A 23220-nucleotide genomic window follows, 5' to 3' on the forward strand; every position below is an offset into this window, starting at 1 on the left:
GGTCATGTTGTATCTTTTACAGCATTATAAAATACTAAGTTTTATATGTACCTTGAAATAACACCCCTCGTGACTGACGTTAACAAGATGCCATTACATTTGCTTATGCAAGTAAACAGATCATAATTACTTTCTCCATGATCATGTAATTAATTCTGCATCTATATTTCAGCTCTTCCTGCAAGTCTGCATAATACTTACCGGAAATTACAACTTCTTCAATTTGTTGACCATTGTACTATGCTTATCACTATTAGATGATGACTACTTCCTCAAGAAAAAACCACAGAAGGGTATAGTAAATATGCTAAATATTAGCAAGATACTGTAAATTCTGTTACCTTTTTTGCGTTGTTCAATTAAGAGTGACTACTTAATCAGTTATTGTACTTAATGATCTTTCTTACATGTGATCTTTAACAAAATTTTCTTAAATTCCTGTTTTATAAAACAAATGCTACAGGTGCCTCCAATTTCTGGCCCGGGTTATTCAGTAAAGCAGTAACACTTGTAGTGTATGCAGCATTGTTGTATGGCACTGTTGTTTGGTACTCCTTAAGAATCACACCAAAGAATACTATTGAATCTGACATTGGTGAGTACTTCATTTACTGTTCTTTTTGTCACTTGTGTAATTCAGATTCAGTGCTAAACCTTCTTTTCTCCACAATTTACAGCATTCACCAGACAGCAGTTTGATCAAGCATTATCCAAAGCAGTTCCCTTAACTATATATGTGGGACTGGCATCACTTGGACTAGTCATTGTTGAAGCCGTGTCTACAGCACTAGTTGAATCACAAACATTTGCTCGACGTGCTGTAACTGTACTTACAACTCTCCTATATGCTGCTGCTGCACTTTTCATTTTTGCCATCAGCACTGTAAGTACACAAATTGCTATTTTTAAACTGTGTTTGTTAAGGTATTCATCGGAAGATCATTCTTCCAGTGTTATTTGTAACATGTAGAAACATAAATTGGATTAACATCTTAGCTCTTGAATAATTTTTATTAACATTTGAGAGGCATTTTGTTGCTGAAAGTTGAGAAAGACATGATTGATAGTATAAGTACTTCTGTCTTCTTACTGTTACTTGACCAGTTGTGAGATTTCAAGATAAAGCCAGGTCTAGCTAACTGTGGTATAACTGAGTTGGTGTCATTTCATTCATCTGTTACTAATACTTGGAATAGCGTTCTCATTAATTCAGGTTTGTGATATGCAGATATTCTGCCATCATCTGATGAAATTTGAATTGTAAAAGTGAGTGAAAAGTGTTCAAAATGCCAGAATTATGCTTTTGTGAATGCTGTGAGACCAATGGACGTCGCAGGCGTTTCAGTAACTTCATAAAAACTCAGTGTGTTGCTGTTGCCACATCTAATTAAAATATTAATAAAACACGTATTACTGAGCTTGAAAGTAACGTGTACACACAACACAATGCTCCATAGCCAGTTAAGTAAAGAATAGTACATACGTCATGTGTTTCTGAAGTCTAGAATAAAACATGGAAACATGGTGGGGACAAAGCGTGTCAATTTGCCGATGCCCAAATGTTTGCGTGCAGTGGAGTTGATTTAGAAGTGTGATGCACAAAAAAAAAAGGAAATATTATACCTAGCAGTGTCAATAAAAGTTGCCAATTGGTGGTTGTCCATACATCTATACTAATAATAAAACTCTAAAACTGTCTTCTCTATCTGCTTGCCTTTCTGAATATGCTAATCTCCAAAATGACTAGAAGATTTTTTTGTGGAGTTTCCACAGGTAACTTTACGATAACTTGGCTTAATTTCATCAAAATAGGAACATGGCAGAAAGGTATCATAATTTAAAGTTTTATCTAAAATTGCCTGCTCAGCTTAGTAGTTCAGATCATGGTGAAGAACCAATAAATGGCGCTGTTACTTTTGTAGCTCACCAAGAAAGGAATAGATGGCACTCTTAGTTTTTTAGCTCAGTGAGAGATGTATTATGAGGAGTTTACGTCAGTGACAGAATTACGTACCACAAACTTGCTTTTATGAATACAGACTAACAGTAAATTTGCGTAACTAGTATATGAGGATTTATTGATTTTTCTTTGTGTATAAAAACTTAATGACATTTCTTTGCGGCTTTCAATAAGTTTAATTTATGTCATTTGCTAGGGAAAATGAATTCATAAAGTTTACTGTTTGGTTTGGCTGTCTACTCATTACATTTGGATTTCAATAATTTATAAATAAAAATGCCTAGAAATGTGTTCCTGACTACACCACAATGAGTAAAAGACTGAGGACTGCATGGTTTCAAGAATCAGTTGAAGATCGTGAGCTGAGACTTGCTATGGCTCAAGAACATCAGGCTTGTAATTACTTTTTGGAAACTCCTTCCAAACGCACATTGTCACATTGGTCGAAATTGTCAAGTGTTAAAAAGAAAAAATTCTGAAAGTTATAAGCAGCTGATTCATTGGTGGCCAGTAATTTCAGAAATAAAAATTATATGAGGCAGCTTGTGTGACAACTGAAGTTCATCAGGATATGAGTCGACATCAGTGATAGAGCTAATAGACAACTGTACACCACCACACTGATTGTGATCAAAATTGGAAGAGGCACTCTTTTGTAGGACAGGAGTAAAAGTATTATAAGTGTGATTCATAAAAACATGCCTTTCATGGTGCTAAGTGGGAGAAAATTTCTGTTTCAGCATTAATGAGCCTGTTGTCGTAATACTGCCAATGAGTTTCTCTAATATTGCTGTGCTATTTAGAGAAAGCACAACTTATAAGGGAAGAACGTGGTTAATGTTTTCTGCTGTAAAAATGCATTCACCCTGGAACCATTAGAAGTTACCCCTAACATTGAGGATGGGGTTTAGGAAAGAAGGTTGGAATGTTGTATTCAATTAAGTTTCAAAAGTGGAGGCTTTTCGGTATTGTTGTGCCTATTTTGAAATGTTTTTGTCAAATAGAAAGACGAATTGCGAAAACACAGTGACAGTGGGAGCACGGGAACACAAATATGTCAGGCTCTATAATCGTGAATGGATATGCCTCCAGTTTATATACTGAATAAAACTAGTAAATATTTTCTCTTTGTTATCTTATTGAATGATGGCAAAATTTTGAAAAAGGGTGAGAAAAAAATTGAGTATCTGTTAACACAATGTAAGAGAGAGATATACAGGGTGCCTAGAAAGTAGCTTGGTATTGAGAAACGCGAATAAATACTGTGATTATAACACTATTTTTTAAAAATTAATATCGTGCATACATTGTTATACAAGAATGAGAATGTATACTTTGAACCAAAGTCAGTACCTGTGTCATCAACCAGTCATCTCAAATGACTGTGTATGGAACCCACATTCCTCTGGAGGAAGACACACGGGATATTGCTGATAACATCCCGAACCCATGCTTCCAGTTCTTCCAATGTGTGAGGTTTCGTCAGGTATATACTACATTATTCCCAGCCCCATGAAAGAAGCCATAAAGTGTCAGGCCTGGACTTCTTGCAGGCCACTCATGAAGTCAGTCTCTCTTCCCATCCATTGTCCAGGAAACTTCTCATCCAACCACGAATGCGCTACATTTGCAAAGTGAGGCAATGTGCCACACTTTACATTATTTAGGGTCAATTGCCAATTTTTGCACCATACAGGTTGTTATTGTCTTCAGTCCTGAGACTGGTTTGATGCAGCTCTCCATGCTACTCTATCCTGCGCAAGCTTCATCATCTCCCAGTACTTACTGCAACCTACATCCTACTGAATCTGCTTAGTGTATTCATCTCTTCTTGTCAAGTTGTGCCACAAACTCCTCTTCTCCCCAATTCTATTCAATACCTCCTCATTATTTATGTGATCTGCCCATCTAATCTTCAGCATTCTTCTGTAGCACCACATTTCAAAAGCTTCTATTCTCTTCTTGTCCAAACTATTATCGTCCATGTTTCCCTTCCATACATGGCTACACTCCATACGTATACTTTCAGAAACGACTTCCTGACACTTAAATATATACTCGATGTTAACAAATTTCTCTTCAGAAACGCTTTCCTTGCCATTGCCAGTCTACATTTTATATCCTCTCTACTTCGACCATCATCAGTTATTTTGCTTCCCAAATACCATACAGGTATCTTATCTAAATCACTTTGCAATTGGTTTTGATCTTCTGATGACTTTACTAGATGATAAATGACAGTATCATCTACAAACAACCTAAGACGGCTGCCTCAGATTGTCCCCTAAATCAACAAATATAACGAACAGCAGGGGGCATATAACACTACCTTGGGGAATGCCAGAAATCACTTCTGTTTTACTCAGTGACTTTTCATCAACTCATTGACTTTCCATCAGTTAGCATGACTTTTCATCAACTCAGTGACTTTCCATCAGTTAGCACAAACTGTGACCTGTGTGACTGGAAATCACAAATCCAGTCATATAACTCAGATGATATTTTTATTTTATTTATTTATTTATTGTTCCGTGGGACCACAGTAAGGAGAAGTCTCCATGGTCATGGAATGAGTCAATACATGAAATTATAACACGATTGTACAAACAGATAAAATGAAATATAAGAAACATATTCAGGCGACAAGTCGTAAGTTTAAATGAAGAAAATCAACAATGTAACACTGGAATTTGCTTAATTTTTTAGCTCTTCCAGGAGCTCCTCGACAGAATAGGAGGAGTGAGCCATGAGGAAACTCTTCAGTTTCGACTTAAGTGTTTGGGCTACTGCTAAGATTTTTGAGTTCTTGTGGTAGCTTACTGAAAATGGATGCAGCAGAATACTGCACTCCTTTCTGCACAAGAGTCAAGGAAGTGCATTCCACATGCAGATTTGATTTCTGCCTAGTTTTAACTGAGTGAAAGCTGCTAACTCTTGGGAATAAGCTTATATTGCTAACAACAAACGACATTAAAGAAAATATGTACTGTGAGGGCAATTCAGTTACCAGCCGCTTGTGAGGTATGGCATTAAAAGCCTTCTGGAAATCTGGAAATACAGAATCAATTTTAAATCCTTTGTCGATAGCACTCAACACTTCGCGATTAAAGAGCAACTTGTGTTTCGCAAGAACAATGTTTTCTAAATCTGTGTTGGCTATGTATTAACAGACCATTCTCTTCGAGGTAATTCATAATGTTCGAACACAATATATATTCCAAAATGATGCTGCATATTAATGTTAATGATGTGGGCTTGTAATTTAGTGGACCACTTCTATTGCCTTTCTTGAATATTGCTTTGACCTGTGCAACTTTCCAGTCTGTGGATACAGATCTTTCATCGAGCAAGTGTTTGTATATGATTGTTAAGTACAGAGCAACTGCATCAGCATACTCTGAAAGGGATTTAAGCGGTGTACAGTCTGGACCAGAAGACTTGCTTTTATTAAGTGATTTAAGTTTCCCTTTTATTAGGTGATTTAAGTTGCTTCACTATTGTGAGGGCATCTATGTCATAAAAATAACATCTTCGTTGCTATCCCAAGCAGTTACTATTGACCAAACATAATTTTCAAGTATCTGCGTGTAGCCTTCTGCGTTAATTGTGCTGCACAGGATAAATTGCTTAAAAGCATTTGTGGCACTTTTGTACGATGCTGCATCTTCTCCACCATAACGCTAAGTTTCTGTTCTGGCCAATAATGGCAATTGTGTCTACTGATAAAACCTTCAACATAGAATATGGCCTCATCACTGCAGAGGACGTTACTGACAAGGCAACCTCCCCACCGCACCCCCCTCAGATTTAGTTATAAGTTGGCACAATGGATAGGCCTTGAAAAACTGAACACAGATCAAGCGAGAAAACAGGAAGAAGTTGTGTGGAACTATGAAAAAAATAAGTAAAATATACAAACTGAGTAGTCCATGCGCAAGATAGGCAACATCAAGGATAGTATAAGCTCAGGAGTGCCGTGGTCTTGTGGTTAGCGTGAGCAGCTGCAGAATGAGAGGTCCTTGGTTCAAGTCTTCCCTCGAGTGAGAAGTTTACTTTCTTTATTTTCGCAAAGTTATGATCTGTCCCTTCATTCATTGACATCTCTGTTCACTGTAATAAGTTTAGTGTCTGTGTTTTGCGACCGCACTGCAAAACCGTGCAATTAGTAGTGGAAACGACGTGCCTCTCCAATGGGAACCGAAAACATTTGATCGCAAGGTCATAGGTCAACCGATTCCTCCACAGGAAAACACGTCTGATATGTTCTATACGACACTGGTGACGGCATGTGCGTCACATGACAGGAATATGTTGTCGACCCACCTAACTTGTACACTTGGCGAATGGGTAAAAAGATTCTTCTACCTTGCCCGATTTAGGTTGTCTTGTGGATGTCACAATCACTCCCAAAAAAGTGATGAAAACATAAGGGTTTGTCACATAAACTGCAACAAATGAATGCAACAGTTTCACAGTCGTACAGTTTTCCCTGTGCTCTGTCAAAACATATGTTTTTAACGTTTTCAAATTTTTCCGTGTGTAGACCGTCAAATCTTACTTATGTCCAAGCAAATCTGAACATGTCCTGGAATTTTGGAGAGCGAAGTTGATTATGTGTGAGTGCCTGAACTTTGATAATTGTCTGAAAATAAAAAATTAAACTTTTCACTCGAGGGAAGACTTGAACCAAGGACCTCTCATTCCGCAGCTGCTCACGCTAACCACGGGACCAAGGCGCTCCTGAGCTCAGATTATCCTTGATGTGGCTTATGTTGCGCATGGACTACTCAGTTTGTATATTTTGCTCATTTTTTTCATAGTTCCACACAACTTCTTCCTGTTTTCTCGATTGATCTGTGTTCAGTTTTTCAAGGCCTATCCACTGTTCCAACTTATAACTAAATCTGAGGGAGGTGCGATGGGGAGATTCCCTTGCGAGGCCAATCTTCATGCCAACTCGATATATATTCCCCAAACTCCATTCTGCAATCAGTCTTCCTGTATCAGCTGTTGCACTTGATGACGTGCAACATTCAATAATTCATTCTTTATGCAAGATGTGACATACCACATGTCATGCTTGGCCGAGGGGGAAGGAGGAGGAAGGAGAGGGAATGATGTAGCTAGAACAAAGCCAAGAATGGAACACAAGTCTGGCCTGGCAATCGGATGTTTGCGGCTGTGTTTGTACCAACCAGTATGGCAATACGACCTCCAAACCAGCTGACGCATGCCTGCATTGTGACTGCAGAAATCTTAACATTATTTAATGACCTTTGTGTGTGCACTATTTCCAATATGATTCTGTCAATGGCAAAACTTTTACAGCCATTTTATAACACCTTGTTACTTTCCAGACAGCCTTCAGTAAACAACACAGTTATGCTATGAAACACAGTTGCAAAATTACTTGTCATTCATGTTATCCAGTTTATGAGTTACAAGATTGAAATGATGACTACTTTTTACTCCACAGGATAAAATGTAGTTAAAATTCTATGCTGGTGTATTCTTCAAAATAATTGGGCCAGTGTCTCACATTCTTAAGTTTTCATTCAAACAATTCTATAATCTCATCATCACTGTCTGATTATCTGTCAAACTTACTATACAGATAATCTCTATAACCCAGCCTGAAATTGCTGGATAGACAATACTGAGATTAGGTGTTATTCTGCACTCATAAAGCGTGTTTCCTGCATTATTCAGAGACCTAGGTTAACTGGCAGTTATGCAGAGTTTTTACAATTGGCCCTGCAATAGGTACATCTCAGTGGATACAATTTCTAGGGACACTTGAAATCTTCCTGTGGATAACTACACATGACCATTGGTTGCTTGTAGTATTTTCTTTCGAGGCCATTTCAGATAAGTATGTATCAGTTCTGGTAGTTGCTGCCTGCACATCTCTGGTAGAAGCTAGATAATAGAAATACTTGTTGTGTTATGCGCTAAAATTTTACAGTTTAATTAAGCATATTATACTAAGTGAGGTAGCACAGTGGTTGGGACACTGGACTCTTTCAGCCAAAGTGCGGCTGAAATTCCTCTCCAGTCATCCAGAATTACATTTCTCACAGTTTCTATTAATCAATAAAGGCAGACATTGGGATTGTGTCTTTCAGAAAGGAAAAAGGCCTACGTCTTTCCCCAGCGGTGATCTATCTGAGCTTGTGTTCCATTTATAATGACCTCATTGTCAATGAGATACTAAATCCCAATCTTTCTTCCTTATGTATTGTTATTTTATTTGTTTATTTTTCAGGTTCCTTATTCAACTCTGCATCCCTCTGGCAACAGCACCGTTCTGCCAGCAGTCCGCACATGGGAGTCTCGCATTAACCATCTGCATGTGACAAATGCATATGGTCTCTTCCGTCGAATGACCGGTGTTGGAGGTCGACCTGAAGTGATTATTGAGGGCAGCAATCATATTGATGGTCCTTGGCAGGAATATAATTTCCTTTATAAAGCCGGAAATGTGAATGCAACACCACCCTTTGTGGGTATGTATTTTTGTATGAGATTTCTTTGCAGTGTCTCAATATTACTTTAATAGCTTTTATAATTATTTGTGAGTGGATAGTACTTTCAGGTAACAAATATGTTCCAAGAATGATGGGTGCGCAAAGGGTAACAACTGTTAAATGATGGACACGTAATTATGTGGTGTGGAAATTAAAGTTGTCCAGTCATGTATCGAGATGGCTACAAAAGCAATGTCACTGCTGATATGTTTCTTCACTCTTATCAAACATAATCAATTTCTCTCTGTGATTGCCTCATTGATAATGGCAAGTACTTTTAACTTGCATTATTGTTTTCTGTTTGGTAAGAATCGGATATTTTGTATCATAAAGGCCATGTGTAGAAACTTCTCAAGGTTTTTTTATGGTCTTCCACTTTTCAACACCAAAAAATGCAATTGACACTGCTTTTTTTAGAGTCCAGTAATAGTAATTATTTGAGGAATAAATGATTTGATTTGATTTTGACAGGAAGCTAAAACAGCTTAGGTCTAACCCACCACTGCCCGCACCGAAACAGAGTTTAATGTGCGGTATCACTCCCTGTGTATCTAGTGAAGCTGAAATAGTGCAAGGAGTCCCTTTACCAGTGGGGTGTTTTTTTTTTTTTTTTTTTTTTTTTTTTTTTTTTTATTAGACACAATTTCTTTAGGTCTAGTTGTTCCGAAGATTCTATATCTTTTGCTCTCCAATGCCATGGATTCAAATATTAGGTGTGGTGCAGTTTCTTCACGCTCATCACAGATCCTACATTCAAGGTCTTCTTCTGTTATACCCATTGTGTGTAGGTGTTTTTTGAAGTTCCCATGGCTGGTCATCAGTCCAGTCGTGAGTTTGATCTCTTTCCTGTTCAATCTCAAGATTACAGAGATTCTTTTAAAACATGGCTTGGGATTGTTACCTTACCATGTTTTTGTTTACGGACCTTGGTCCAATATTCTACATGCTGTTTCGTGAGCCAGTTCCGTAGTTCTAGTTTGATCATAGCCTTGGTGATTGTCAGGACAGGTTCCAGTCCAGTAAATGGAGCCGTTGCCCCCATCCTGGCCAATCTGTCGGCTTGTTCATTGCCACTGATCCCTGAGTGGCCAGGGACCCACACTAGGTTTGCCCTATTGCTTCCCCCTAGCTCCGTCAGAGCCCTGTGGGATTCTGCAACAATCTTTGATCTTGTTGCAGGAGCTGCCAATGATTTCAGGGCTGCCTGAATAGATGTAGATGCTAAGTTCATTGTTGCACCTATGCATATTCTCCTCCACACATGCCCCTGATTGCAGTAATTTCATCTTGGAATACAGAGGCCAATTTTCCTAGAGACATGATGCCCTCCAGTCTTGGCTGAACCCTGTGCACCTCTGCCCCAACGCCTTGGTCTGATTTCTGTCCATCAGTGAACCAAACGATGTCCTCCGTATGATGCCAAACTGTTTTTTCCCACTGCTCCCTGCTTCCAATTATTATATTGTAAGGCTTGTTGAAGCAGTTGGGAGTAATTATATAGTCAGCAGGCATTTCCCCAGCCATTCCTATGTTTACCTCACTCACTATGTTTGTGTGTAAGTCTGGATGTCCCGATGAGATCCAGTTTTTGCCAGTTTTAAGTCTGTATGACCCATCTGCTGCCTCCATCTTGATCCAAAGGTGTAGTGGATTCATGTCCAGCATGGCTTCTATCCCAGCAGTTGGTATGCTGCTAATTCCGCCTGTTATGGCTAAGCAGGTCAGTCTCTGCACCTTAGCAAGCTCCTTAGCTGCAACCCGCTGTTCTACCTTCTTCCACCACACTACAGCCCCGTAGGAAATCCCAGGCCTAACCACTGTTGTGTATATCCTGTGCATACCTCTTGGGGCTTAGGCCCCAGTTTTTACCACAAGCCCTTCACTAGAATACTTTTTACCTTGGGGCAGATTCTCTTAATGTGAAGGGTGCACATTAGTTTCTCATATAAGTTTGTTGAAAATGTGAGGAATTAGATTTTTTTTTTCAGCAAATGTTAATAGTGTCCATAAAGAAAAGTGTGACAAAAATGATGATGCGAAATTAAAGAGTATGAAAGATGTCTCGAATGAAAGTGAGAAAAATACTGTGCCAAATTCAGACTTCTTTCTTCCAAGCTGCATTATGACTACTAGGGCCTGCCATGTTATTACTTTATGCAGGCCATAGTGTTCAACATATACCTCTTAGCCAGTATCCATGGCCGCCACCACCACACAGCAAACTGTGCTACACAGTTGAGGCCGTGGGCATTGTTGCCCATGCAGGCTGTCCATGGAGGTGGGGCTGCATGGGCTCTTTTGTTTGTACTTTGATGTTATCTTTTATTTACTTACAGCAATTACATATACTTTAAAAGAAAAATGCAGCAATTTGAAAGTAGGAAATCGTAAATTTATGGTATAATTTAAGAAGAGAATAAAAGAAGACAGGAAAAGAATATATATGCATGTATCTTCACCAAAACCACGTGGGGAAGGGGACGTGGTATTCAACTTGAAGTCCAGCGTCCACATGTTGTGCTACCTATTTTAGTAATTATCCACACTGAACATCGCTCATCAGGAAAACTCAATTTGTTCATTCCATGCGGATGCAAACTATGTCGGTGTCATTTGTTAGCGCTGTGCGAGTTGATGTTTGTTAGGTTACATAACAACTACTACTATTGGACTAGTTAGTAAACAATATCGTGCCTCAATGTAATCTAATTAAATTATATACTTTTCCTACATAGCTGTAGAAGAAGTAACAAGCCACCACTAACCTAATATTAATCTTGTTAAAACATTTTTGTAGAATAAAACTAGAAATTTTTTTAAGTAGTGGACCCATTCATTTTGTTTAATTGCATAATGTTCTGTTGTGTTCTGTTTTATTTTGCTTGCTTACTTTATATAACATTTAGATTACATTCATATTATTACATTTACAATGATGTGGTCACTTACGTAACTACTTAACAATATTAGTTTTGAGTTTAACGAAGATTCTAGGACAGTGTCTATCCACAGTCTATTACTTCTACTTTTAATTAGATTCATTCATAGCAAGATATAAATTGCAGTGTTTAGTAAATGTTCATATGAATAGTTGTGCATGTTTTACATGTTTATGTTATGTATTTTTTGTGTGCCTATGTTATGTACGTGTTGTCACTATCACTCATATTGTCATCAGTACTGGAGCTGCTCGAGCTATCTGTGTTGGCCTGTCTTTGTCTTCTGCACCTTCTGTATTGTTGAGTCTGTCTGTGTACATCAAGTTCTGCTTTTGAGATTATGTTGTGGCCGTGTTCAACTGTGTCCATGTATCTGGGTTCCTCAATGAATTGTATAGTGTTGTTTCCATTGTGTGTTCTATGTCATTATGTCTATGCCTGTATCGAATGCATTTCAAAAGGAAGTGTTCTGGGGAACCAATTTCCCCACACGTTCTATGATTGCTTTCTGAAAGCAACTTATGTTGCAAGTGCATGGGATATAGGCCATGTCCAGTTGGCTATCACTCTCGTCTCACTCTTTTTTTTCCCAGTGTTCGTACATCAGTTTTTTAGTTGGCGGCTATCTTCTATGTGCTGTCCAACAAAGTGTTATTACACTGGATGGTGATGTAGCAAAAAAATGTAAAACTGTACAGAAATTTTGGAAACAGTCTCGTAAAGAATGGCCATGTTTGGTAAAATCAGACCAACATGTGTCTTGTGTGGTGTGTTCACGAAACATTTCTATAAAGCATGCTGTTCATGATGATTGCCATCCTCATGTTCTGTCTAAAGTACATGTGGACCTAACAAACCTTAAGTCTTCAAATGCATCATTGTCATTATTTGGAATAAAACCTGATGAGGAATACTCTTCGTCACCAATGCTGAAATGCTTTTTAGTTCATTCGTTGTTGAACATGGCATGCACAATTTCTTGTGCAGATCACACTTCACAGTTGTTCAGAAAAAGTTTCGTGATTCACAGATTACTAAAAAACATAGTTGTGGAAGAACTAAAACAACTGCAGCTATAAATTCTTTGCCATCTAGTACACATAACAATGTAGGAGAATACTTACAAGAAAACCCCTTTGCTCTTGCAACTGATGATAGCACAGACAGTAAAGATGTGAAACTGTATCCAATTGCTGTTACATACTCTTTATGTTAAACTGGGAAAGATATGCACCACAATACTATTCTTACTAGAATAGAGTTTAAATACTGGCGAAGGAATTTTTAATTTCTCGAGTGATGAACTGCTAAGAAAAGGAATTCCCTAGAAAAATTGCAATTTATTTGTGTCTGGTAATGCAAATACAATGGTGGGATATATAAAAGGAGTTGCTGCTGTTTTGAAGAAAGTTCAGCCACACATAAGAATTCAGTCTTCTTCCTGTCACCTGCTTCATTTAGCTGCACAAAAAGGTGCTGCAGAAAACCTACAATATTTTGATGCTGAAGAATTTGTAATAGATATTTTCTACTTTCTCTAAGAGAGTTACGAAAAAAGTCTACTTTTAAACTTTGTCAAAATATATAAGGCACTAAACCCCATAAAATACTGAAGTATGTTTGTACAAACTGGCTCTGTCTGCTCCAGTCAACAGAAAGAATAACAGAACAGCATGAGCCTATTGTAATCTTTTCGATGAGGAAGCTTCAAAAAGTTGAAACAACTTTCACACATCTAAAGTGCGCCCTATTCTAAATAATCCTGTAACCATGCTATATCTTCTTTTCTTTAGTAATATACTTTTGTTATTTACCAAAGCAAATGTATTCGTTCAGAAAGAAAAGCCAGTAATTCAGACTTTGTAGCATCGTAAATAACTTATTTATAGATTTAATTGTGAGATTTATCAATCCTTCTGCAGTACCTACTTCTGGTAGTATAGTGGAATTGAAATTTCAAAAATAAATAAATAAATAAATATCACAAAAGGCATGAAGGTATTGTCATTGGTGTGGACACTAGAAGCTGCATTAGTCATTCCTAGCGTGAAAAATTTGTAATTAGAAAATTTTATGAAGATGTCAGAAGATTTTTCATCAACTCATGTAGTTACGTCAAAGAAAAACTCCACTACATGATGACTTCTTAAAAAAACTTTGAAGTTATATACATTGGATCTAGGAAAAGAAAATCTTTACCATCACTTGTAAAGCTGAGTTAATTCTTGATGTTCAGAGAGAGAGAGAGAGAGAGAGAGAGAGAGACAGTTGGCATTTTTAAGATACCAGTTCGATGACTTTGGAATGGTGGAAGAAGAGAGAGCTGATACTGCTCAATACAAAAATCTGCTATGTATGATGCATTGGGCATTAAAAAGTATCTGTTTCTGAGCAAGCTTATGCTTGCATTGTTGCTTATTCATCATAGTAATGCTGCCTATGAGAGAGTTTTTAGTACTGTTAGGAAAAACAGTACTGAATTTCAATCTAGTAGGAATACAGGAACCTTGAGTGCTTTGGTCATCAGTAAAATGAATCATTATCTTCAGTAAGAGCATCTTACCAAAATAATTTTCAAAGGATCTTATTTGGGCTGCAAAGAGTGCAACAAGATTATCACTCCAAAGAAAGGCAGATTCAGGAAGAAGTAGTAGTGGATGAGAAAGACTCATAAATATTTTTGTGTAAAACACTGAAGACAGGCCTCTCATTTCATGATGTAAATGGATTTTGTTTACATGTTTTACTTTCCTTTCAATTAATAATTTGAGAGATATATATGTATTGATCCTGCAGTATTTGAAAATTACAGAAAAGTTTCTAAACTACCTTCATGTTTACTAAACTAATTTTTAGCTTTTCCCATTTAACCTAATTTTTTCATTTACAGTTGTTTTAGTTGCTAGAAAAGTTCTTTATTTAGGGCCAGAAAGTGTCTGAAATAAAGTGTTTAAAGAACTAAATCACAATTCTAGTTTTTAAAATTTTCGCCTAAATCGGTCAAGGCAAATGCTTGGATGGTTCCTTTGAAGGGGCATGGCCGATTTCCTTCCCACAATCTGAGTGTTGACACTGTCTCTTAATGCCCTCGATGTTAATGGGATGTTAAACTCTTAAGCACCACCATCCACCCCACACCCCCAAAATTTCCGAGGTAGAACCCATGAACCCGCTTGGGAGCTATGTGAGTGCTATTTCCAGGTTGTTTATTTACCAATTACTTACTTTTGCAACCCCATTTGCTTTTGCAAGTAAGTTGCTGTCTCAGTTTAAGCTCTGGAAAGTCAAATAAATGTGGATACTTCGACATTCGAGCAAACTTAGAAATAATCACAAACAAACAAGTTTTTTAACTGTCTTCAAACTGGCTTCGGTGAATAGGAACCTGTAGGAAAGCTAATATTAATGAAATTGAGCTACTGTGTTCATTCATAGTAGAGAGGATGACCCATCATGAAGTTCTGATATTTACTGTATTAACTACTACAAAACATTCCTGGTAATCCACTTTTTTATTATTTTTAAGGTGCAACATTTGAATTAGTTATTTTGTAGTTTAAAAATTTACAAAGAAGCATCTTATTATTTGCCAAAAAACTGTCAGTTTTGTTATTATACTTTACAGCTCCTATTGATTTATTAGTATGTACGTTACATTTGTGTCAATATATAGATAACGAGACTTTCCTAGATACAGTCAAAGATGAGGAAGAATAGAGGAAATGGATTGCTTGAAGAGATCTATAGCATTCAAAAATACATTGAGGAGAAGGGAATTCAGTGGGCTGGCAATATGGCAATTAGCGCATAGACCTGTGATGGACGGACTGTGATAAAAAAACATGCCTACTTGGCTGACTGAAAATACAGTTTTGGAATGAGGTTGGGAAAGAAGTTGAACACGTGAGGTGTATAGAGTGGGAAAGAAAGACTGAACCAATTACAGAGGCAACTTGTACAGCCAGCTTACGGATTTTTAGGGCTGGTAGTTGCTTGGTGGTGGTGGTGGTGGTGACAATTATTATATTGATAATTCAGAAATGAAAAACATTATTAGAGTAAATGTTGGAGGATCATTTTGAAAAGAAAATTATCCTTTCTAATATTTCTGGTATTTTCATTTCTGGACACACATTCACATGCTTTACTCTGGTGGATATAAAGAAATTGTGAAAATGCCATGGCTGCCTCCTACATTTCACATGCTTTACTCTGGTGGATATAAAGAAATGGCGAAAATGCCATGACTACAATGGATTTTTTCCTTAATAATTACTGCATATTAAACCAATCATTTGAGCACAAATTTTCCCCATCTTCTTACTTGTTCAGCAATAGCAGTGATCAAAATGTAATATTAATGAACTGAAATTGTTATATTCTAAAACAGCTGATGGATGATTGCTTTTTTATACTAGGCACTGTTCATGGTGTTGGGGGAAAAAGACATAACCAGTGTTTGTATGACCTTTCGTTCTTGCTATGGTCTTCTTTCTCTCTTTCATTTCTTGATTTTTTTTTTTTCTCTTCTTCTCTCCATAGCTCCTCATCAACCACGTGTGGACTGGCAGATGTGGTTTGCTGCTCTTGGTACATATCACCAGAATCCCTGGCTTATGAGCCTGGCGTATCGACTGCTCAATGGACAACCCGAAGTTCTGCAGCTCTTGGATACCTCAAGAAATCCTTTCCCCAACAAACCGCCCAAGTACATTAGGGCCACCTTGTACCACTACCACTACACACCATGGACACAAAGGTCAGTGTAATGGTTCAGCATTGAAAGACAGTTGTAACTGTAATTACAACACTGACAGTAAAAGTGACACAGACAAGCAATCTTTGCAATGAAACATGTCGGAAATAAATTCTTCAGATCTTTTGAATGAGAAATTGTCGTTGGAAGCTACTTCTGTGGTAACTGTGCAGTGGTGCTATTTTCATACCAGTTATTTAATTAAAATCTAATGGTATTGTCTTTTCCTTCATATTAGAATTTGCTATGATTACCAGGTCTGGCTTTTATTTGTACACTCTTCATGAAAGTAAAGAAATAAGTTATATTGTCAATAGTTAATAATGAATTTCACCATATTGCAAGGAAATGTGGTGTAGTGAAAACAGTTATTTTCTTCGGTTATTTTTGAATGTCGTATGAACAATTCGAAACATTACAGAAACTCATTGAACCAAAAATCTTGCCTAAATTCAGTTATGCATAGTTACGATCTAGTCTAAAGATAGAAAGGGCAAATATAATTGGACATCTGAGGATTTTATTGAATACTGCTCCTGAATAATATTGCATTATTACTATGTACAGGCCTAGTTTTTGCATAGAAGTAACTATGATATTGAATTGTTCGCTCTAAGCTCTTGAAACATAGTGTTATATAAGTTGAACTGTGTTGTTCGTGGTGGTGTGTATTTTACAAGTATGCATTCTTTTATAAATACATGGGCTATTATTTAGACTTACACCTGTTTCCTGTTCAGTATGGCATGTATCATGCAAAAAATACATTTGCATGTGCAAGATCATTTAATCTTTTGGTTTCTTCCATCATGTCTTATGCTTGTTCACCACAGCCTCCTTAGAAAATCACCCTGCCAGCAGCTTGTTACAGACAAGAACAGCTTAGCAGAGGTGCCCTCTTGCTGTTTAACTACGATGATGCCATAGCATGTAACATAGAGACCGCTCCCTGTTTGAGTGGTCCTTAGTGATAGTGCATTTCCCACGGCTTCAGTCAAACTAAAGGTGCGTTGAAGTACTATACACAACTTTTGTAAAGTGGAAGAACAAATTAAAGTAAATAATTAAAAAGAAAGCACTAAAATTCTAAAACAAAATGAGGCATTATTAAAGAGGACCATTTTGAGGAAGGCAAAGTTGCTGAAAGAAATATGTATACAGTTATATTGGGAAGCCCCATTTCAAACACAATATTGTGTTCAAACAAATGCTCAAGATGGTGACTGATACGCCTGAGAGACTATGGTTCGTAGTTCTGAAATTAGATCATTTCAAATTGAGCCTTCAAGCCGGTGCCCAAGATTAGTCTATTTGGCAGTGTTTTATGTGATAGCAGGTCAGAAAATAAAAGATCAAGAAAAATAAAGGGAATTCTGAGATGGAAGAAATGAACATAAATTAAGGCCAGGTGGAGGCAGGTGGCAAAAACTGAGTACCAATTCCCACCTGTGGATGCTAGTGTCCTATAATAAGCTGTTGTTGATGAAGCCATTTATCTGGCCTTGGTGTTCCTCGTAGCAATCTCTCCAGTGGCATGAAGTGGCCCTGAACTGCCTCCAAATTGAGCACTGTTCCCTAATGCATAGCTTTTTACTCTGGCAAGAGCCCCCACCCCACCTCAATCAGTGATGGCGTGGCCTGCAAACTACTGCAACCAAATGCATTTTATATGGTGATAAGAAGGAAGATGTGGACCTTGCCGTTGGTGGGGAGGCTTGCGTGCCTTAACGACACAGATAGCCGTACCGTAGGTGCAACCACAATGGAGGGGTATCTGTTGAGAGGCCAGACAAACGTGTGGTTCCTGAAGAGGGGCAGCAGCCTTTTCAGTAGTTGCAGGGGCAACAGTCTGGATGTTTGACTGATCTGGCCTTGTAACACTAACCGAAACGGCCTTGCTGTGCTGGTACTGCGAACGGCTGAAAGCAAGGGGAAACTACATTCGTAATTTTTCCCGAGGGCATGCAGCTTTAATGTATGGTTAAATGATGATGGCGTCCTCTTGGGTAAAATATTCTGGAGGTAAAATAGTCCTCTATTCGGATCTCCGGGTGGGGACTACTCAGGACGACGACGTTATCAGGAGAAAGAAAACTGGCGTTCTATGGATCGGAGCGTGGAATGTCAGATCCCTTAATCGGGCAGGTAGGTTAGAAAATTTTAAAAGGGAAATGGATAGGTTAAAGTTAGATATAGTGGGAATTAGCGAAGTTCGGTGGCAGGAGGACCAAGACTTTTTGTCAGGGGAATACAGGGTTATAAATACAAAATCAAGTAGCGGTAATGCAGGAGTAGGTTTAATAATGAATAAAAAAATAGGAGTGCGGGTAAGCTACTACAAACAGCATAGTGAACGCATTATTGTGGCCAAGATAGACACAAAGCCCATGCCTACTACAGTAGTACAAGTTTATATGCCAACTAGCTGTGCAGATGATGAAGAAATTGATGAAATGTATGATGAGATAAAAGAAATTATTCAGGTAGTGAAGGGAGACGAAAATTTAATAGTCATGGGTGACTGGAATTCGGTAGTAGAAAAAGGGAGAGAAGGAAACGTAGTAGATGAATATGGATTGGGGGTAAGAAATGAAAGAGGAAGCCGCCTGGTAGAATTTTGCACAGAGCATAACTTCATCATAGCTAACACTTGGTTCAAGAATCATAAAAGAAGGTTGTATACATGGAAGAACCCTGGAGATACTAGAAGGTTTCAGATAGATTATATAATGGTAAGACAGAGATTTAGGAACCAGGTTTTAAATTGTAAGACATTTCCAGGGGCAGATGTGGACTCTGACCACAATCTATTGGTTATGAACTGTAGATTAAAACTGAAGAAACTGCAAAACGGTGAGAATTTAAGGAGATGGGACCTGGATAAACTGAAAGAACCAGAGGTTGTACAGAGTTTCAGGGAGAGCATAAGGGAACAATTGACAGGAATGGGGGAAAGAAATACAGTAGAAGAGGAATGGGTAGCTTTGAGGAATGAAATAGTGAAGGCAGCAGAGGATTGAGTAGGTAAAAAGACGAGGGCTAGTAGAAATCCTTGGGTAACAGAAGAGATACTGAATTTAATTGATGAAAGGAGAAAATACAAAAATGCAGTAAGTGAAGCAGGCAAAAAGAAATACAAACGTCTCAAAAATGAGATCAACAGGAAGTGCAAAATGGCTAAGCAGGGATGGCTAGAGGACAAATGAAAGGATGTAGAGGCTTATCTCACGAGGGGTACGATAGATACTGCCTACAGGAAAATTAAAGAGACCTTTGGAGAAAAGAGAACCACTTGCATGAATATCAAGAGCTCAGATGGAAACCCAGTTCTAAGCAAAGAAGGGAAAGCAGAAAGGTGGAAGGCGTATATAGAGGGTCTATACAGGGGTGATGTTCTTGAGGACAATATTATGGAAATGGAAGAGGATGTAGATGGAGATGAAATCGGAGATATGGTACTGCATGAAGAGTTTGACAGAGCACTGAAAGACCTAAGTCGAAACAAGGCCCCGGGAGTAGACAACATTCCATTAGAGCTACTGGCAGCCTTGGGAGAGCCAGTCATGACAAAACTCTACCATCTGGTGAGCAAGATGTATGAGACAGGCGAAATACCCTCAGACTTCAAGAAGAATGTAATAATTCCAATCCCAAAGAAAGCAGGTGCTGACAGATGTGAAAATTATCGAACTATCAGTTTAATAAATCACAGCTGCAAAATACTAACACGAATTCTTTACAGACGAATGGAAAAACTCGTAGAAACTGACCTCGGGGAAGATCAGTTTGGATTCCGTAGAAATGTTGGAACACGTGAGGCAATACTGACCCTACGACTTATCTTAGAAGAAAGATTAAGGAAAGACAAACCTAAGTTTCTAGCATTTGTAGACTTAGAGAAAGCTTTTGGCAATGTTGACTGGAAATCTCTCTTTCAAATTCTGAAGGTGGCAGGGGTAAAATACAGGGAGCAAAAGGCTATTTACAATTTGTACAGAAACCAGAGGGCAGTTATAACAGTCGAGGGTCACGAAAGGGAAGCAGAGGTTGGGAATGGAGTGAGACAGGGTTGTAGCCTCTCCCCGATGTTATTCAAACTGTATATTGAGCAAGCAGTAAAGAAAACAAAAGAAAAGTTCAGAATAGGTATTAAAATCCATGGAGAAGAAATAAAAACTTTGAGGTTCGCCGATGACGTTCTAATTCTGTCAGAAACAGCAAAGGACTTGGAAGAGCAGTTGAACGGAATGGACACTGTCTTGAAAGGAGGGTATAAGATGAACATCAACAAAAGCAAGACAAGGGTAATGGAATGTAGTTGAATTAAGTTGGGTGATGCTGAGGGAATTAGATTAGGAAATGAGACACTTAAAGTAGTAAAGGAGTTTTGCTATTTGGGGAGCAAAATAACTGATGATGGTCGAAGTAGAGAGGATATAAAATATAGACGCAATGGCAAAGAAAGCGTTTCTGAAGAAGAGAAATTTGTTAACATCAAGTATAGATTTAAGTGTCAGGAAGTCGTTTCTGAAAGTATTTGTATGGAGTGTAGCCATGTATGGAAGAGAAACATGGACAATAAATATTTTGGACAAGAAGAGAAAAGAATCTTTCGAAATGTGGTGCTACAGAAGAATGCTGAAGATTAGATGGGTAGATCACATAACTAATGAGGAGGTACTGAATAGAATTCGGGAGAAGAAGGGACCGGTTGGTATGACATGTTCTGAGGCATCAAGGGATCACAAATTTAGCATTGGAGGGCAGCGTGGAGGGTAAAAATCGAAGAGGGAGACCAAGAGATGAATACACTAAGCAGATTCAGAAGGATGTAGGCTGCAGTAGGTACTGGGAGATGAAGCAGCTTCCACAGGATAGAGTAGCATGGAGAGCTGCATCAAGCCAGTCCCAGGATTGAAGACCATAACAACAAGAGGGCAGAAGCAAGTTTCGGTTGCGATCTACCCCCTGCACTTCGACCTTAACTTTTAGGCAGGAGATTTTAGTATGATTCAGAGTGGTTGGCTTATCCTTTCCCCCCCCCCCCCCCCCCCCCCCCCTCTAGTGATCTTTCAGTAATTAACTTTTAATTTTTCCGACACACCTTCCTTTTTTAGTCCTTAAGTTTTATGCCCGAAACAATACACAATTTTTGTGTTTCTCTGTGTGTGCACAATTTTTTTAAATTATTACATTTAATTGTAGTTGAAGTTTTGTAGTTATGTTACTCTATTTTACCACCACTCATTTCATAACCTTTTCATTCTGGTGCTAAAGACTTTGCTGTCATGTACCCACATCACCCTGTCGTCAACCTGCTGAGGAATCACTTGACTAAAATCACATGTATTTGAGACGCTTACCTAAATACTAACTTAAAAGTGCCAGCAAACTTTTTAGATTGTTTCTATTGAAAATTAAAATAGTTCTACCTGAAACGCTAAGTATGTGTTCCAGGAAGGAGTAAAAAAAGTTAGTGCAAATTCGAAACATCTGCCAATAATGTTTGATATTTCGAATTCGCACAAAAAATTAATGACTGGAGGTGTTTGAAAAAAATTTGTGGCTTTAACAGAATTGAATTTTGGCTGTCTTGAAGCAATTCTGCTGAAGTATACCATAATCATATGTCTCGTTTTTAACATCAGAAATTATTGTACTGTTTCCATTAACACCTTGAATTAATTGATGTTAAATATAAAGTGACTTGATTATTATGTTTAAAATAGGAAATATGACAGTATCCAGGCACTAAAATACTTAATATTCCTCCTTCAGGTCAGCCTCAGCTTGGTGGACACGAGAACGGGTTGGTGAATATTTTCCCATTTTCTCCCGGGATCATCCTCCTCTTCTTGAATATCTGCGAAATGTGAAAATCTTGACAGACTCTCGCAAAGACCCTACTGTGATACCTTGGCTCAAAATGCTGTTGGACCGCTTAAGGAAATTGGCAACAGCAGTTGATCCTGCAATTCTTATGTGGTCACTCTTCACAGCTGGCTGTGCTATTGTTGCTGGATCTGCTAGTTCTGGTTCAAGAAAGTAAAAAGGTAAACAATATTTTTGGAATGTGTGTGAAATTGGAAAGGTTGTCACGCTACATGCCTGAAGACAAGGCACTGAAATTGACTGTTAAAAGAATGATGATTGGGAGGCTTTTTGACTGGAATGTTTGCTTTTGCGAAACCTTAAAACAGTTTTTTCCCCTGATATGGTTTTTATTTATTTATTTATTTTTTTCTTTTCTTTTTGGGCTCTGTTTGACCTTCCAACAAATGATTATTTGTTGAGAACCAGTAGCATTTTTGAGTGCTTCTTTGATTTAAGGAGCTCTCAACATTATTTTTCTTTTGCTACCAATTCAGTAATTACGAAATACGGAGAATTTTTTTTTTACCTTTGGTGGCTCTTCATAGCCGTCGGACCCACGCTTCACATTGCTACAGATAGAACCAACAAGGTACTGTGCCTAGAAATAGGACTGAAAAGCACTATTCACATGTTAGGAGATTTCGGTGTGGTTGAAATAAGTTTACGGACTTTTTTATTTTTTATTTTTTTGTCACCTATAGTCAAAGCGTGGACACTATAAATGGGCAGTCATTCTTAAGCATAAACAAACTAGAATTATGACTGCCAGGGGGGATGGAGCCAATCGCTTCTGGTGTTATGGGGGCTCTAATTGAACTCTATAGTGGACCAGGATTAGACTTTTCACTCATTTCAAAATAGGAAAGGAAAACAATGAACAATACACAACACAAAATAGTTTAGTAACAGCTACCATGTTTTTGATTGCACAGTTTGGCAGAGTTGTAAAGGAAGTGGTTAAGACCAGACATTTGTGTGTGTGTGTGTGTGTGTGTGTGTGTGTGTGTGTGTGTGTGTGTGTGTGTGTGTCACACACACATTCTAAAACATCCACCACTTAGTTTGCCATGTTACTGTCTGCATCCACTATGTTTACATGGGGCTTCTGAAACCAGATTTTGTAAACAAGTTTTCCAATTCCACTTCTGGTTGGTCATATAAACA

General features: G+C 38.1%; 1 protein-coding gene across 1 annotated transcript in view; it reads left to right on the forward strand.

Annotated features, from left to right (window-relative positions):
- The window catches only part of LOC124787990 (lipase maturation factor 2-like), a 74973-nt gene that overhangs the window by 43101 nt on the left and 8652 nt on the right, over window positions 1-23220 (forward strand). The window contains exons 6-11 of the mRNA XM_047255022.1: window positions 173-293; window positions 464-595; window positions 678-883; window positions 8226-8466; window positions 15969-16185; window positions 21961-22235. Of these exons, the coding sequence (XP_047110978.1) occupies window positions 173-293; window positions 464-595; window positions 678-883; window positions 8226-8466; window positions 15969-16185; window positions 21961-22231 (1188 nt within the window). The 3' untranslated portion in view covers window positions 22232-22235. The remainder of the gene's footprint in view (window positions 1-172; window positions 294-463; window positions 596-677; window positions 884-8225; window positions 8467-15968; window positions 16186-21960; window positions 22236-23220) is intronic.

This window comes from Schistocerca piceifrons, chromosome 3 (genome assembly GCF_021461385.2).
Source record: "Schistocerca piceifrons isolate TAMUIC-IGC-003096 chromosome 3, iqSchPice1.1, whole genome shotgun sequence".
NCBI classification, from domain to species: Eukaryota; Metazoa; Arthropoda; class Insecta; order Orthoptera; family Acrididae; genus Schistocerca; species Schistocerca piceifrons.